At 40.4% G+C, this 16,876-nt stretch overlaps 1 protein-coding gene across 1 annotated transcript; it reads left to right on the top strand.

Moving 5' to 3' along the window:
- Window positions 1-6,068: 6,068 nt before the first annotated feature.
- Window positions 6,069-16,794, top strand: chpfa (chondroitin polymerizing factor a). The gene is made up of 4 exons (XM_040028247.1): window positions 6,069-6,549; window positions 9,972-10,536; window positions 12,088-12,270; window positions 12,426-16,794. Exons 1-4 carry the CDS (start codon window positions 6,260-6,262, stop codon window positions 13,686-13,688), a joined length of 2,301 nt encoding a protein of 766 aa, XP_039884181.1. The 5' UTR covers window positions 6,069-6,259; the 3' UTR covers window positions 13,689-16,794.
- The last annotated feature ends 82 nt before the right edge of the window (window positions 16,795-16,876 follow it).

Genomic DNA, 16,876 nt, shown 5'->3' with positions numbered 1-16,876 from the left:
CTAGGAGGACTCCTAAGTGGAGCATTCACAGACTCACCAGGAATGTGGGGAAACTGGGTTGCAAACACAAAGGGGGTTCCCGTTGTTGACTGAAGTTTATCAGTGATTATTTTTTGTATGTGATAGGAAAACACCTTTTCCACAAAATAAACGATCGACATAGACATAGATATATTTTAAGACAACTGAAACAGCCACATACAGGCAAAAACAATAAATTTATTTCACAATCTCCAGAGAACATTAATTATATTAATATATACTGATGATTGAAAGCCTACTTAAATTTTGTTCAAAAATTTCAAGAATACAAAAAAGAGCCCAGAAAAATCTTGTTTAACATATGTAACATATATGTTCAACATATGGTTGAGTGGGGCATATATGAGAAAAATGAATAGTTTTCACTGTTATTTCACTATATTATTATTGTAGGATGTATAATTTGAAAACAGGTTTTGGTTTGAATAATTATGGATAAACTAAGCATACTTTGAATTATTATTTTTATGGTTAAAATAACTAACTTGGTTAATCGGAGGAGGATTTTTAATGGGGGACTACTGGTCTGATTGAATCCTAAGAGCAGTTGTAGGAGGATGGGCAGGCAGGTGAGTTGATGAGATCTCAGATGAAGGGGAAGACCAGCTTGACCAGCTCAGGTGGGTTATTCTGGAGAAGGAACCACCCTTCAGTGTGATGGGGAACACTGGAAAACAGAGAAATGTAGAAACAGGAACACTTAAATGAACATGAGGAAGTTAAGGGCCTGATTACCGCACTGACATAAAAGATAAGCTGGACGAGAGTGGATGTTAGAGCTGATTTAAATACTGGGTGAAAATGAGCCTTGATGAGCAGCAGGTGTGATGACCAAGCGTGGGAAACAAGGACTCCACCTATAAGCAGACCTTCACCTGCCCAGCCCTATGTAGACTTTGGACAAAGGGAAAAACACAAAACAGCAAACAGACAGGTGGAGGATTATGATGCTAAACTCTGGGTACTAACGGAGGGATCAGAGACACAAACCGCAGAAATGAGCTTCTTCTAAATCGTACCTGGCCTCTCCCTTAAAGAAAGCGTGAGGAATTTGGTTACTCAGGAGGGATTAAGAACAGAGCTGCTACTCCTCCACATCAAAAGAACCAGTTGATGGGATTCAATTATTGGGCTAAGCCTCTTGGAACACCTCCTAAGTGAGGTGTTCCAGGCATGTCCTACCAAGAGGAGACCCCGGGGCATACACGCTGGGGAGATTATATCCTTCAGCTGCTTGGAAACACCTCAGTTTCACCCCGAAGGAGATTGGGGAGGTGGACAGGGAGAGGGCAGTCTGGGCATCTCTGGTTAAATTGCAGCCTCCTAACCTGGACACAGACAAGCAGAAGAAAATGGATAGAGTGATGTCCAACACATAATTGGGGCAATAGCTAAGGTTAAGGTTTGGTGTGTCGTATGATGGTGTTTCTGATCCAGAAACAACACCAACACGATGATATCAGATCGTGCGATGGACGGATGGATAGATTTTTATCATTTAATATTCGGTACCATTCACCTAAACTGTGTTTGAGTAAACGAGACAATATCATCTGTGTGCAAGGCTTTGCTAACCATAAAAAAGCTCAATCTTGCAGCCGAAAGTATTCAGTGTGTTCTTTATACTCTATATCAGTGATTTCTAAGCTCTTCATATGCGCAGATTCGAAATTAATGACAAAAATGTTCAAGGACAAGCTGGATTTGTGAGTGAGATACTGCTTTGGAGACTCAGTTTTGACTGGTGACACAATAACCTCAAACCTGGCGCTTCTATATTTCAGACTGGCTCACTTTCCAATGTAGTTGTAACTAATGTAATCATGTAGCCTCCATTCTGGGCCATGACATGACTCATCTAACAAAGCTGGGTACTTTAAACACGTGCAGCTGTGCCATGACAATATCAGCTATTTCCACAGCTGAGGGAGTTATTGTGACGGTGAGGAAGGTCAGGGTTATCGTGTACAGACTGTGAACTGATTATTAAAACCTTGAGTAATGAAGATTCTCAGGAATGAGCACATAATCTTAATTCTCAACGACAAAGCACTTCAGTTTGAGCATGAAAAAAAAGTATGATATACGTGCTTACATCAGTGATCAAATGTTCTGTTCCAGTCACTGCTGATGCCAAACAATATGCCATTCCTCCCTAGAATATGATGTAACTTTCACTTAACCAGACAGTAGTTAACATCATCAGTATTGTGTAATGTTTTTTTTTTAACTTTATGCCAAGAAATCGAACACAAAAAATGCTCCTATCACCCTTCATTTACTCGGTGGGCTACAATGATTGTCTAAAAAGAATCAGACTAGCAGTTAAAGGTCGAAGGTCAAATAAATATATTAACTAATGCAAAGTACCAATGGCTAAATGCTGTGATATAGTGTCTTCTATAACCACTGATTTACTCTTATGATCTACAGTAGATTCCATATAACTGAAGTGATGAGAATATTTGCTACCACCAGGGGGCCCAAATCAGCAGAGCTCTGTTTGGTATTTAAATGAATGAACAGGAGATGTTACCTGAAAAATCACAGAAGATGTAAAGCATGTAGTACACTGAAAGAGGAGACTTTAAGTTTATGTATTTTACTTTGAGTATATTATCAACACACCCACGCGGGACTCATGAGTGAATGTTTTCCTAGTTCTGGTCCCAAGCCCAGATAAAGAAAAAGAACGGTATGATCTTTGCCAAATCAAATGTGTGGATCAGAAAAGATACAAACAGCTGTGACGACAGAAAAAAAAGAGTAATGACACGAGGTAAAGACACAAGATTCAGTCACCGAAATCAGGCCTTATATAATCAAACAAGTCTCACTTTTTAAAGGGATACCTGGGTTTTTGGTCTGTCTTTACCTATTAATGTCTGTTCAAACAACATGCGCCCACAGCTATGACTCCAAGAGATGATAACACACAAAGAAAGCATTGCATGCTTCCGTGCAAGCAGTGGCACAAAGACCATATTGAATCATGTCAGGCTTTTAATGTCTTTTAAACTCCCCCATTAAAAATTAATCAGCAGATGTCAGAGGAGGAGAGAATGGAAGTCTCAGTGAGGAGGGTGAAATCAGGAGGCAGCTGAAGGGTGGACTGCACAGACCACAGAGCACGGAGCGTCCGACATCTGGACGAGGAGCACAGAAGCCAACAGAGAATAGCAGAACCAGGTGGATGAGCGGAAATTGTTAATAAAACGCACATGGGGCAGCGGCAGAGAGAAACTTAAGATACAGCTGGTAATGTTTTTCACTGTTACAGCGAAAAACAGGCGAGCCCATATCTGTAGCATCTGATATAAAATGAGGATTTAACGCCTGAATTTGAGGTTGAAAATCCTTGTTGGTGTCCAGCAGTTAATGAGTGGTTAGTGTGCAGCTTTTAGTGAGAAGAAAAAAGGGCCTGCAGTGGCATGTAGTGATACACCTGGGTGGTATCAGTGTGCTAATGAAGGTGTTCCTGTGTTTGGAGGGAAAGGCATGAAGTTGCATGTCGTGTAAACAGCAGTGGAGGAAGTTTGCCCTTTGAAGTGGAAAAATATTACATTGCAAAAATTCTCCATACAACTAAGTTTTGCATGACGACTTCTAGAAAATAAAGGTACATCAGTATAATAAAGGTATTGTTAAGAGATTTTCTACATTATACAATATAACCAAATCTCTATAATACAATATAATCAAGTGTGCCTTATATTTTATGTGTTCATATATTTTCACATAACCAAGCTTATTGTTAAAGAGAACATAATGCATTCCTTTCCTCAGTGTGTGATGTCAGATAAGCATGATATACTTCTGCATTGTTATTTTCAGTGTATGTGTGCAAGGTCAGATAAGCTGAGATAATGCCTAACCTCTCCCCTTTCTGTTAAAAGAGGAAGTACTATGTAACTTACTTTCACTATAAATAAAGAACCAAGCCTGCGCTCAGTGTGTGTGTCTTCTCAGAGGCATTCACACCCGTGCGCACGTTTCTAATACTCTCTGAGTCGGTCTACAGTGTCTCATTTCTCTTACTTGTGTTTGAACAAATGTCAACCCCTGACAGGTATACTTCAGTATTATTATTATATTATTATTAGATGCAGAAAAATGCCTCTTGTAAGTGTTACATTTCAGCTTATTATATATATTCTAAGGCTACTTTACCTAAATATCTAATCAGCCAATTACATGGCAGCAACTCAGTGCATATTGTGGACCTGCTGAAGCTCAAACAGAGCATCAGAATGAGGAACAAAAGGCAATTCACGTGACTTTGGATGCAGACTCGTTGTTGGAGCCAGACAAGCTGGTCTGGTTATAACAGAAGCTGTTGATCTGCAGGGATTTTCAAACACAAACATCTCCAGAAGTTACAGAGAATGGTCCAAAAGAAGAGAAAATATCCAGTGAGCGCCAGTCCAATGTGTGAGAATACCTGTTGATTCCAGACATCAGGAGAGAATGTACAAACTGCTTTGAGCTGACAGGAAGGCAACAGCAACGTGAATAATCACTCATCTCTGAAACTATAACAGGTCAAACCTTGAAGCAGATGGGCTCCAGCAGCAGAAAACCACGCCGGGTGACACTCCTGTCTGATAAGAACAGGAAAGTGAAGCTACAGTTCACACGGTTTCAACAAAATTGGACAAAATAAGACTGGAAACATGTTGTTTGTTTATTTGATAAGTCTTGATTTCTGCTAAACCATTCAGATAGTTAGGTAGGAACTCGGCGTAAACAACCTGAAACAACCATGTTGTTTTTATTAACATTAATAATAATAATAATAATAATTAATATATATTTTGGCACACTTTCCACCCAGTATCACCAACTGAGCATTGCCATCCAGAAGGAGAAAGCTCACGCTGGTTTCTTGAACATGACAGTGAGTTTTGCTGTGCTCAAATGGCCTCCACAGTCACCAGATCACAATCCAGCAGAGCAGCACTGGAATGTGGTAAAGATTGGCATCATCGTGCAGCTGATGTTATCGTGTCAATATGCACCAAAATCTCAGAGGAATCTTTCCAGGATATGTGCCACAAATACTTAAGGCAGTTTCAGATATAAAATTGGAACACTATATGAATTACATTAGCAAAGGTATGCTGTAAAAGTAAAAAGGTCAGAAAACTGCAAAACTGTTATCTATTAACACAGCAAGGTTAACTGTTCTTTATTGTAATAATATCTAATCATTAATTAGATTGAATAAAATAATAACAATCATTGTTTTCTCATTCTTATGCCCTTAATTTCAGCTATTAAGTTTACCTGTTTGTTACTTCGGTGTAAGCTGAATTTGAAAAAGGAAGGGAAGGGAGGGGGGCAGTGAAACGATGACAGCAGCTGCTGAAGTTCTTTAATTTGAGCTTGTGAAAAGAGGCCATCACCTGGTCCAGGTAGACAGGGCCCTGGCTGTGTTTCAGCTCTCCCTCACCTGCGTCTTACCTGTCGTCAGTCGTAACTCATCGTGTCATGCTGGATGTCCAAGGCCATGAAAGGTGATCTACCCCCCCCCCCCAAAAGAAAATCTGTACGTGCACCTGAACACAAATGGCCCTATTTCAGCATGTTTCCTGTCTGCAGCCCCTGTAGCAGGTTATCTAGAGTCTTTACCTGGAGAAGGGTCACCCTGGCAACCACCAAAAGGATACCCAGTTCTTAAAAATAAAAATAGCTTTAATCCTAAACTTTAATTTAATTTAGTTTCTTTGGTGTTTAACATGTAGCCAAGGAGGAGGCGTCGTTCCCACCTTCCCAAGGCGAACTCGTAATCGGATATCAGGAGTGGGTGTCATTATTTAGAAGTGGAAAATATCTATTTGGCGCTCATGGGCACGGAGATTAAAATTGTGTTCAGAGACACTAAAACAAGCGGGGGAAATCCGTGTCCCAAAACACGAATCGATAAATACGATTGGCCAATATCCCTCCGCCCCGCTCAGCACGCACACACACACATAAATGTGCAAGTAGTCCCGCCTGTGACACGCCAAGCAGGAGGGGGCGGAGCCAAGCATGAGCTAGACTGACACGTAAGAGTCCTGCGTAAAATTAAAGGAAGAAGCTGCATCTTTTCCTCAAGTTGTCTCTGGATGCTCCACTTCGATGTAGAGTCGAGCTGTCCCAGTCCAGAGGCCTGTTTGGACGCCTTGAAAGCGACCGAAGCGGGACTGCCGGACAGAGAGATCCGACGCTCAAGATGAGATTTTCGTTGTTAATTTCTGTGCTGCGGTCGCTCGGCCCGGTGGTGATCGGTATTTCTTTAGGCTTCACGCTGAGTTTACTGAGCGTGAGCTGGTCGGAAGACGCGTGTTCTCCGAACAGTAAGGAAGGGGAGGCTGTGTCTTTAGGTAAGGATGGACTGCTCAAAGGAGCCCGAAAGCCCAACTCTATTTCTGCTGTCAACGATGTGACGTCCGAAGAGGATTTTCAACCAAGAATAGTTCCGTACAAACAGATCCAGCCGAGCGCCCCAAAGAAAGTTTTCAGGTAACTTGTGTTTGTTGGTTCACTTTGACTGGGAGAGCACAGCCTGACAGCATGTGGCTGATACTCAATCCAGGTCACGTTGCTATACACTACAGCACAGCAGGCCGCTGTGTAGATCATCCCCTCTAATGATGACTGGTCTCTGATGGTCATGATTATGATGATGTTGAAATCACTCATTGTGTGACTTCACATCATAACGCCTGCGCGGGTAACGTGGCCAGGTGTCCTACTTTCTGTGCACACCATTGTTCCTGTGTCCCATAAGTGGAGACAAAGATCTAGGTTTGGTTGGCGCAAGTTTACAGGCTCAAGTAAAGTGAGGACAAGATGCCTCACAAGAGACGTGCACATCTGTAGATGCACGCCAAACATGATTAAGAGGCAGAAAAGCTGCTGAAATTGCAGGTTTAACAGTTACTTCAATGGAGAAATGTGATTACAGGAGTTTGCAAAGAGTGTTAATTAGTGAGGGAGCTGAGAAAATTGCATTCAAAGACTTTTTTTTTTTTTTTTTTACACATTCAGTCACTAATTCTCATGTAGCTATACGATTATAATTGAGTATCCTCATCATTGAAGCTAATAAGACACAGCCAGTGGTAGCCACAGCTGATTCAGAGCCTGTTTCCTTCTACCAGATCACATATCCACAGAAATTTGGACACAACGTGAAGTCTGCACCACTTCCTCTGCTGTTTTCCAGTGTAACCCTGGCCAGAGTAGAGCTAGTTTTTTTTTCTGTGCTACAGTATGCCTCCAAACTTGCATTTTTTTCCCTCTCTGAGTAAAGATCTTATTTAAGTGCTGGCCTCTGCACCCACAGTGGCTGAATTTCAGTTCAATTCCAAGAAAGGGTCTTTCCTCGTAAAGAAGTTCTGCTGAGGCTACAGATGCAAACGTGCAATTGCCGAGGTTTCAGAGGCAGCTTATGCCAAACGTTGGTTTGTTCAGTAAAGGGTGGTGCATCTTATAATTGTTCTTATGAATTATGCCTAACCCTAATCCCAATGAAGCTAAATGTGGGGCTAAAGGAAGTAGGCTTTCCCAGATCAGGTTGATACTGTCTTTTATAGCCATTGTTATTACAGACTCTGTTCCGTCTGGTAATCCTCAGTTTTCAGTTGCATCCTAACTTTTGTAAACTTGAGCCAATTAAGATGTGAACCACTGTCTTATAATGTAGAGTAGGGTGTGAGACTCCTGAGGACTGTACTACCAAGCAGGATTTTGACTTATCAAGGTAACTTTGGTGTTAACCCAGGTTTGTCTGTACTATTAAGGTGGTTCACTTTTTACCAAGGTTCATTGCTATGGTAACTTAAGCTGTGAACCTTGCACATTAAAGATCAGCAAGTACAAAGTCGCCACCTCCTGACCAATCAGGTTTTCTGAAAATAGCGCCAGCCTTCTTGGAAGATGTCTAACCTTGATAACAGGAGGGTATAAAGTTATAAAGTTGTTTTTTTTTTAATGGCTTCAGTTTGACTTTGTTTTCCCGAAGAGTCAGTAAGAAAACTTCTAGGTTCAGTTGTCCTTGCCATGTTTTCTCTGTTGGGTGCAAACGATTTTACAACAGTTTTGTTGTTCTGCAAACATGAATACAAAAATCGGGAAACCTGTTTGTACTTATGGACTCTCTATCAATTGCATTTAGACAAAACCTACATTTGAAATCTGTTTTTTGTATCAGTTCTTTACTGTTATCAAGCTGGAGCTGAAAGAATAAAAACAAAATCCTTAATGATATAGTCTGTTAACTCACACAACTTGTATTGTTGCCAGCTTTTCTTTCAGTCTTTAAACAGGCTTAACTTTGTTAATATAGTAGCTCTCTTCCAGTCTCACGGACCAAAACATTTAATGAAATCATGCATCACTTATAACACTAAACTACTGCACGGTCCTTTTCCTCTCACACTGCAGCAGCTGTTCATTCCATTATATCTGTGTAAGCTATTCATATTTTTCTAATACCATAGTTTACTCTTTCTTTGCGAAATCAGCTTCCAGTAAAATATTCAGTGTGACAGGTCAGATGTTGCCAAAACCCCCTTTTTCATGTGAACACGCTGATATCTAGATTAGGAAACTCTGGGTTAACTTAGTGAGTTGATAACCAGCTTTGTGTGACTGCTTATCTCAATCACCAGTGTTATGTTAAATTAGTCCAGATAACAGAAAGATACCCTGGGGATTTTGAACTCGCTTCACGGTACAGACCCAGGTCACCCTACAGATATCCAGAGCTCATGTAGATGTTCTCACATATACTGTTTGTCCAACCGAGAGTTCAAAATGCAAATATTTAATGTGGGACCACACATGTGAAGAGAACAGCTGCAAATTCTCTTGGGGGGGAAAATGTTGTTTAAAATTTGTTCCACTGTCTTGAGTGATCTATTGACCAACAGTTGCAGCTCTAACAACAGGCCATTATTAATGCTATGTGGAGCATAACAAGGAAATGAAAATCAGTTTGGCGTTGTGGTAAATGATGAAACCCAATGCAAGTTCTTACATGTTTACTTTTCCGAAGAACATTAGTTGTTACTTGTGTGTCAAGATATTTAAATCATCTAATCAACAAACTCGGTTTTGGTGTTTTCTGTTAAGATGGAAATATTGCGAAAGCCTGAATGGACACTGATGTTTAGAGGATCTTCTTGCAGATTTGAAAGGGGAAGGAAAAAAAAAAAATTAGTCAGAAATGCTGTAAAGTCATCAGGCAGTCCAGTGTGATTCTCTTTTGAGACTTACAATCCACCACTATAGGTCACTACATCATGTCTGTTTAGTCCTTGTTTTCTGTAATGATTTAATAATTTCTAGATGTTTAATGAGCTGAACAATAAATTACAAGACTCTACAACAGTTTTTGAGCCACACCTCAATAGTTTGCTTTACTTCAAAGGAGTCTGACATTCTTGACTTTTTTTTTTTTAAAGTGATTTTGAGCAATAGTTCTCCAGGCGTTCTGAAGGTCTTTTAAATGTTTTATTTGAACATTGAATGTGAATTAACGAGCAGTCAATCTGATCTTTGTACTTGAGCATTTTTCAGAGCAATGTTATTTTTGTTTGTTAAGCCACTTGACACTGACCTATGGCATTCATTCATTCATTCAAGAATAAAAGACACCAAAACCAGTCTTGTGCCGGCACATAACAGACAACTTGGCGCATAACCAATTTTAAATGATATCTTTAGACACCAAATTTGTTTAGTTGAATTTATTAAAAAAAAAAAAAAAAAAAGAACAACAAGGTGATTCCCAAAGAGTCATTACACACCTTACACAGTACTTTACATATGCGAAATAATATATTATGATATAAGATCTATTTAGATCATTAGTTCTTTTGTTGGCAGTTTTCATTCAAAGCAGCATCCACTCAGTCACCGTTTGACATCTCTTTCAGGGCCAAGTACATCAGCACGGAGTTGGGGATGCGGGAGCGTCTGTTCGTCGGGGTCATGACCTCCAAAAACACCATTAACACCTTAGGTGTAGCTGTGAATCGAACCATCAGCCATCATCTGGACGCTGTGATCTTCTTTACTGGTTCGCGCAGCCGCAAAATCCCTCACGGCATGTTTGTGGTTTCTCATGGAGACGAGAGGCTGATATGGAACATGTTCCAGACCATCAAATACATTTTCGACCATTACATCAATGAATACGACTGGTTCTACTTTGTCCAAGATGACGCCTACACTGAAGCCGACCGGATCAAAGCACTGGTGGAGCACTTGAGTATGGATCGAGAACTTTACATGGGCAGGCCTGAGGAGTTCATAGGTGGGGTGATGGAAGGGAGGTACTGCTATGGAGGGTTTGGGTACCTGCTGTCACGTAGCTTGCTGCTACGACTCCAGCCCTTCCTGGAAAATTGTAGGAACGACATCCTGAGCGCCCGGCCTGATGAGTGGCTTGGACGATGCATCATTGATTACACCAGCATAAACTGCGTTGGCGAATATGAGGTAGGTTGAGAAGTGGATTTAGAATCCTATGACCCTATAGACTTCTATGCAATAGGACATACTGACAGCCAGAAAAGTCGCTGTCTGCTGGCTTTCAGAAGTAATGCAGTCTTAAAGCACTTAAATCTACGTTTGGGACACAGAAACTTTTATACAGTCTTTGAAAGACCAAACACCTTTTTAATAGTGCATTTATTTGTGTATCAAACCATAAAGAAGACTTGCACAAAGTCTTTCATTCAGAACAGCCATGTGATAGGTCATAGCAGTTATTTTAAAAAACTTTTTAGTTTTTTTTTAGTTTAGCCCTCACAGTACAAATCGTGCTTTGCCTCTGGGAAAGCACTTAAAGCTGACGGACAGCTAGCTATATAAAACTGTAATTACCATGCAAGTACAGAGATGGTATTTGTGTTACAGAGTGGTTTGCTAATACCCTTTAGCCTTGCATTTTTTGCATCTCCAGCAGCACTGTGGAATAAGCAAACAGGCAAAGAAAGCACAGCTCACAGTTCAGCTTAGATTCAATGGCGTGAAAATCCCCTGTGGGTCAACATGCTCTGCTCCTGTAATGTCATTAACATTTAAGGTCAAACAAGCTCTGTCTGACCACCCTTTAGGCGATTGGTTGTGTCATTCAGGAAGTCTGCTTCACCCATACTAAAGTTTTGGTTTTGTTTGTATTATTTTCCATACATGTAAAAATCTTTTTAGCTTCTATTTACCCTTACTTGGTCTTCCCCCAAAGCAGGAAACCATCTTGTACCATAGCTGAGAGTGAATAACTTGGCTATCTTAAGTGCCCTGAGCCAGAATAGCTCCACCAGAGTCCCCTCACACTCCCACACCCCCAAGATAAGGGGAGAAACAGAGGCAAGCTAAAAGGCCTCAAATGGCTAAAGAAAATAGCTTGAACACAGACCCAGGCATTTTTTTTCTGCTAAGAAAGAGAACACTGGTGACAATTAGGCTTCACTAAGTCTTCAACTACAGGGTGTAAGTTGGCAAACATTTCCAACAGAATTGCTTCACTGCTCAGTTAAGCATTGTCTCTGTTCTTTGTTCTTTTAATAGCTTGATCAGATTGGGTTCACTTTTTTTAATCACTCAAGCTCCTTAGGTGGTTACTTTGTTTTCAGCTTAAGTGACCATGTCTGTAAGTGGGATTCTGCCGCCTGTGTCAGTCACTTCTGTTAGTTTCCTGCTTTTTTTTTTTCTTTTTTCCTTCAAGCCTGTTACTAAAGTGAGAGACACTGTTAAGAGTGCCCAAAATAAACACATCCCTAAAAATGACCAAAAGTCTAACTGTAAAAATCTCCAGTTATAAACCGTCTTGTTTTATTTAAACCCAAAAAAAAAAAGAATCTGTCTACAGTTCACTGTGCAATTATGGTCAGCCTTGCAGCAGAGACGAGCACAAGATGCTGCCTGGATGGCATGTAATGTTTGTTTGAATGAAAGCAGCGCTGCATAACAGCTGACAGCTTGGAATAACAATAGGCGTGTTTGTGTCGTCGCACCTCATGAAAGGACCTGTGTGATTCCTTTCAGGGACTTCACTACCACCATTACGAGTTGGCAAAAAACTCTGATCCAAGCAAAGAACAGAGTGAAGAGTTTAAGAAAGCCCTGACCGTCCATCCAGTGTCTGACCCGGAGCAGATGTACCGCCTGCACAGATTCTTCACTGAGATTGAACTCCAGAAGACTTATGATGAGATTGCTAAGCTGCAGGTAAGCTGATTTTCAAGTGTCGCAAATCACCCATGGATCAGTCACAAATAAAAACCTGCCTGCTCGCCTCCATTGTTGGCACAAAATACCACAATTTCAGTGTAGTACGAGCTGGGTTAAATGTGTCTATTTTAACACTTATTGTGTTTCCACAGGCAGAAATAAAGAATGTGAGTGTTGTTGCTTTTGAGGGGAACCGAAGCGCCCAGTGGCCAGTGGGGATCAATCCTCCTTTTGAACCAAAGTCTCGGTTTGAAGTTCTGAAATGGGAATACTTCACAGAGGAGGAGATTTATTCGTGCATCGATGGCTCACCCAAGTGCGAGTTGCGCGGCATTGACCGCATGGACGTGGCGGATGTCATTGACACCGCCATAGGAGAGCTGAACAAGAAGTACATGCCCACTATACACTTAAAGAAGCAGCAACTGATTAATGGCTACAGACGCTTTGACCCCATTAGGGGGATGGAGTACACCTTAGACCTTCAGCTGGAGGCTGTTAATCAGAAAGGTCACAGCCGCTCCATCACAAAGAGGGTTCATCTGGTGCGACCTTTGAGCCAGATAGAGATCATTCCCATGCCATATGTCACTGAAGCTACAAGGGTCCACATTATTATACCACTTACTCTGCAGGACCGGAGCTACGTCGATCACTTTCTTGAAGTCTTTGCCTCGAATGCCTTTGAGACCAGCGAAAATGCAATCCTAACCTTCTTGTTTATTTATGACCCAGTGGAGGCCCAACAAGTTAGCCAGAATGATATATTTGCCAGCGTGAAGTCTCACATAACCGTTTATGAACGCAAATACCCTGCAGTGAAAATCCCGTGGATCAGTGTTAAGACGGAAACGCCATCCCAGATCAAATTCATGGACATCATCTCAAAGAAGCACCCCGTCGACACGCTCTTCTTCCTGGCTGAAGTCAACACAAACATCAATTCGGAGTTTCTGAATCGCTGTCGCATGAATGCCATAAACAATTGGCAAGTATTCTTCCCCATTCATTTTCAGGAGTTCAACCCCGACGTGGCTTATCACAACCAGCCACATCCAGACACACTTGATCTGGTCAAGGACGCGGGCCTTTTTGACCGCAGATCGTTTGATGAAACGTGCTTCTACAACTCGGACTACATGACGACGCGCAGTCGGATGGTGGCGGACGTCCAAGAAAATGAGGAGATTCTAGAGAACATGGATATCTACGAAATGTTCGTAAAGTATTCAGGTCTGCACGTATTCAGGGCAATAGAGCCAGCGTTACGCCAGCAATACCGTTATGAAGTCTGCAACCCAAGACTCAGTGAGGACATCTATCACAGATGTGTTCAGAGCAACTTGGAGAGCATCGGTTCTCGCTCCCAACTTGCCATGCTGCTTTTTGAGCAAGAGCACGGAAACAGCACTTAAAAATAGCAGTGAAACCTGTGCTCCTGCACGTTCGCTAAAAAAGTCTTGAGGCTTGAATTTAGGGTGAAGAGGGCAACCGTTGTGCCACCACCCATCGCTTAAACTTTTTACCAAGTACAACTCCTACTTAGGGGTGTAGGTGACTTTTAGTCACCAGGTCAGGTAACACAAGTGATTGTCTCTGTCTTCCTGTGTGCATTAAGGGCAGTTTGGATATACAAATGCAGTACACTCCCAATAAAACCTTTTCACATAGTTTTAATGATTGCGTCAAGCAGGCTTTGACCACTAGAGGGCAGAAACTTTGCAGTATTGACTTGATTGTTATGATTCAGACGTCCAATGCATTCAGTGGGATTTATAACCTTGATTTTGGTTCGCAACACTTGGATGTAACGCTTGTGCTTTTGACTATTTTGAATACAACAGGCATGATTGAGCTGATGTACTGGCTGCAGCTGCTCAACTAAACGAACCAAAACAAGTTGCAAAAACTTTTAGTATGTTGTTGCTTTTACAGTGGGAATGTCCTTTAATTTAATGTCGATATCAAAGGTATTTTAAAGCGGAGCTGTCTATATATATATATATACACACATTTTTTTTTTTTTTTTTTTTTTTTTTTTTACTGGTAACCTATGTGTCCCTTCACAAGGGGGCACTGAAGTGTTGCACTTTTGATAAATACTCAAATCAGTAAATATCAAAAGTGCATCTTTGCATATGTGCCTTGACAAAAATGACTCCACGAGGTATTGTACATCTATATATTTTTTTTAGATTTATGAATAAAATCAATAACGCTTTGGATAAATGGGAGGTGTTACCTTTCACTGTGCATGACGCCTGATACAGCGGTGGTTATCGCAGAAATGTCAGACCACCAGCTATCCACAGGCTGCACATGTGCCTCAAAGCAGGGAATGGAGCTTCTGAGAAATTGCTGCTGGAACTTTTATATAATAGATACAAACCTTTATTTTTATGTAGGCCAGCATTGTGTTTTTAAGTTATTCAGAGGTTGTCTACTTGTAAGTTTTCCAAGAAAACTTGCATGCATGAGGCAGTAGATGAGGGCGAGGGCTCATTATTAAATGCTTGTAGCGATTGCTCAGATTTTTCAAGAGTCCCTTTTGAAATGTACGGTACTTTTTAAATTAGAATTGAATTAGTTTAGTAACAGCTGAAATAAAGAATGTATGAAGACATTTCACCAGGTGTAGGCAGTCTGAGAACTCCAAAAGAAACTGTTTTTGTTTTGCTTTTTTTAAAGAATTTCAACTGTGTTGTTAAGATATTGTAAGTCACTGGTTGGTATCATTGTCCTCCCATGCGGTGTGTTCAGTTACACAAATGGCTGCTTTCTCCCAGTTGTAACGCTGCCCAATGGGGGTCTTTTCTGGTGGAGGTAGCGGTACTGGACACCATAATGTCGTTGAGTATATTATAATGTGCAATATTACAGATAACACAGCTGAATATGTCTGATGGAGGACTTTTCATTTGAAAGCAGTGTGTATATCAAAATACTGTACGTGACTCATTCTTTCTGTTTGATACGAAGTAAATACACTGTAATTTCTTATGACAAGACCTTTTAATGTATTTTCTCTGACACTAGACACTTTTCATCATCCGGTTTACTTGGAAATACATAAAATCAAGGCAAGTCCTGTTATTTAACTGTAATTGGATTTGATGTATATGTTGGAAACACTACATCCACTTTGGTGGTCCTGAAAGGTGTTTTCTGTATTGTCTGCCATGTGAACATTTTTTTTTTCCTTGACGCGTCTTTTTTCAAGATGAGTCTTTCTTTTTACCATTACGGTGCACCAGCTTGTATGAATGTTCGTCTTAATCCTTTGAAGAGTACGATGCTAATAATGTGCATAATTGAAAATATAATCTTCCAAAAAAAAAAAAAAAAAAAAGACCACTGTGAATGATTGCTGAAAGTGCTGAGATTACAATATGAAGTTATTGTGGTGATCTGCGTCGTCTTTGCCTTCTGCAGACGCGAGAAGCCCAAAATTAAAGGAGCGGGCAGATTAATTATCACATCCGTCATTGCCGAGCGCAGTCTCTTAAGTATTTTGTCCATAATTTATTCAATCTGTCATATCTCCTAAATTATGCATCTTCTAAACACTTCAGCACTAACAGAGGCTTCCATGACATTTTCTGCGCATCTATAAATATTTTATAGACACTCTATTTTTAAACTTTTTTTTTTTTTTTTTTTAAAGCTTTATTTACACTCCAGTTTCTATTTTATTATTTTGTGACGGAATCAAGTATCTGCTTTGTCCTTGTGCTTTCAAACAGAAACAAAATTCACTTTGGATCAAGCAAATTATTTAAAATAAAACTTTTTTTCTTTAAAATTTTCCATTGCTGATTGAACCTGTTGGTTTACAGTGTTCAGTGCACGTGGGTACTTGTAAAACCAAAGCAATACGTTTCAATTTAAAGTTCATCACATCCAAATGTGTGCTGTAATTACCAATAAGCTGTGAATTGTAATTTTATTTGTTTTTTGTTTTTTTAAATAAAGGATGTTTAAATATGACATTTTGTCCTTTTGTTGTCTGGATTGCTGTGATATAACATGGTTGGCAATGCAGGAACAGAATCCTTTTTGTCCTTTAGGTGTCAGCAGAAGAACGCGTTTGCTGTCAGCAGCGCAGGTCCCAGACCAGTAATGGCTACTGGTCGCTACAAGCAGAGGATTGAACGTGTAGAAATCACATTTCTAATACGAAGAAGACTGTTTTAATCTCACAGAAATAAGCAACATTTTCTCAGCAATATTGCTGCCCACGTTAGAACTTGGGTATTCCTGATGTCTGGGTTGGGTAAAAACAGGGAAAACGTCGCAACCTTAATTACAGCTTTAGTTATTTCAAGGGTCTATATGTACTGCCCCGAGGCATGCTGTAAAACCGCATAACTACAGAGCAGCTGCGAGTTAATTGTAAGCCATTATTTTGTACTTTATTTTATGTTCAATCCCAGGACTTTCTCCTGTCGTGTGAGGACAAGGTTGTTTTAAGTCCTCCAGAAAGCAGTAAAAAAATTAAAAAAAATTAAACCATCAAAAAAACCCCCAAACAATTCACCTTTTAACAAGCAGAATAACACATTTTTTACCATCTCTATCAATAATCCTGCTCTCATCTTGTAGG

This window comes from Simochromis diagramma, unplaced genomic scaffold, assembly GCF_900408965.1.
Source record: "Simochromis diagramma unplaced genomic scaffold, fSimDia1.1 OVJJ01000343.1, whole genome shotgun sequence".
Taxonomy (NCBI): domain Eukaryota; kingdom Metazoa; phylum Chordata; class Actinopteri; order Cichliformes; family Cichlidae; genus Simochromis; species Simochromis diagramma.
This window is presented reverse-complemented; position numbering and strand designations above follow the sequence as displayed.

Coding starts and splice junctions, on each gene's coding strand:
- chpfa (XM_040028247.1), top strand. CDS start 6,260: ATGAGATTTTCGTTGTTAATTTCTGTGCTGCGGTCGCTCGGCCCGGTG. Junction 6,550..9,971: donor GCCCCAAAGAAAGTTTTCAG/GTAACTTGTGTT, acceptor CATCTCTTTCAG/GGCCAAGTACATCAGCACGG. Junction 10,537..12,087: donor ACTGCGTTGGCGAATATGAG/GTAGGTTGAGAA, acceptor GATTCCTTTCAG/GGACTTCACTACCACCATTA.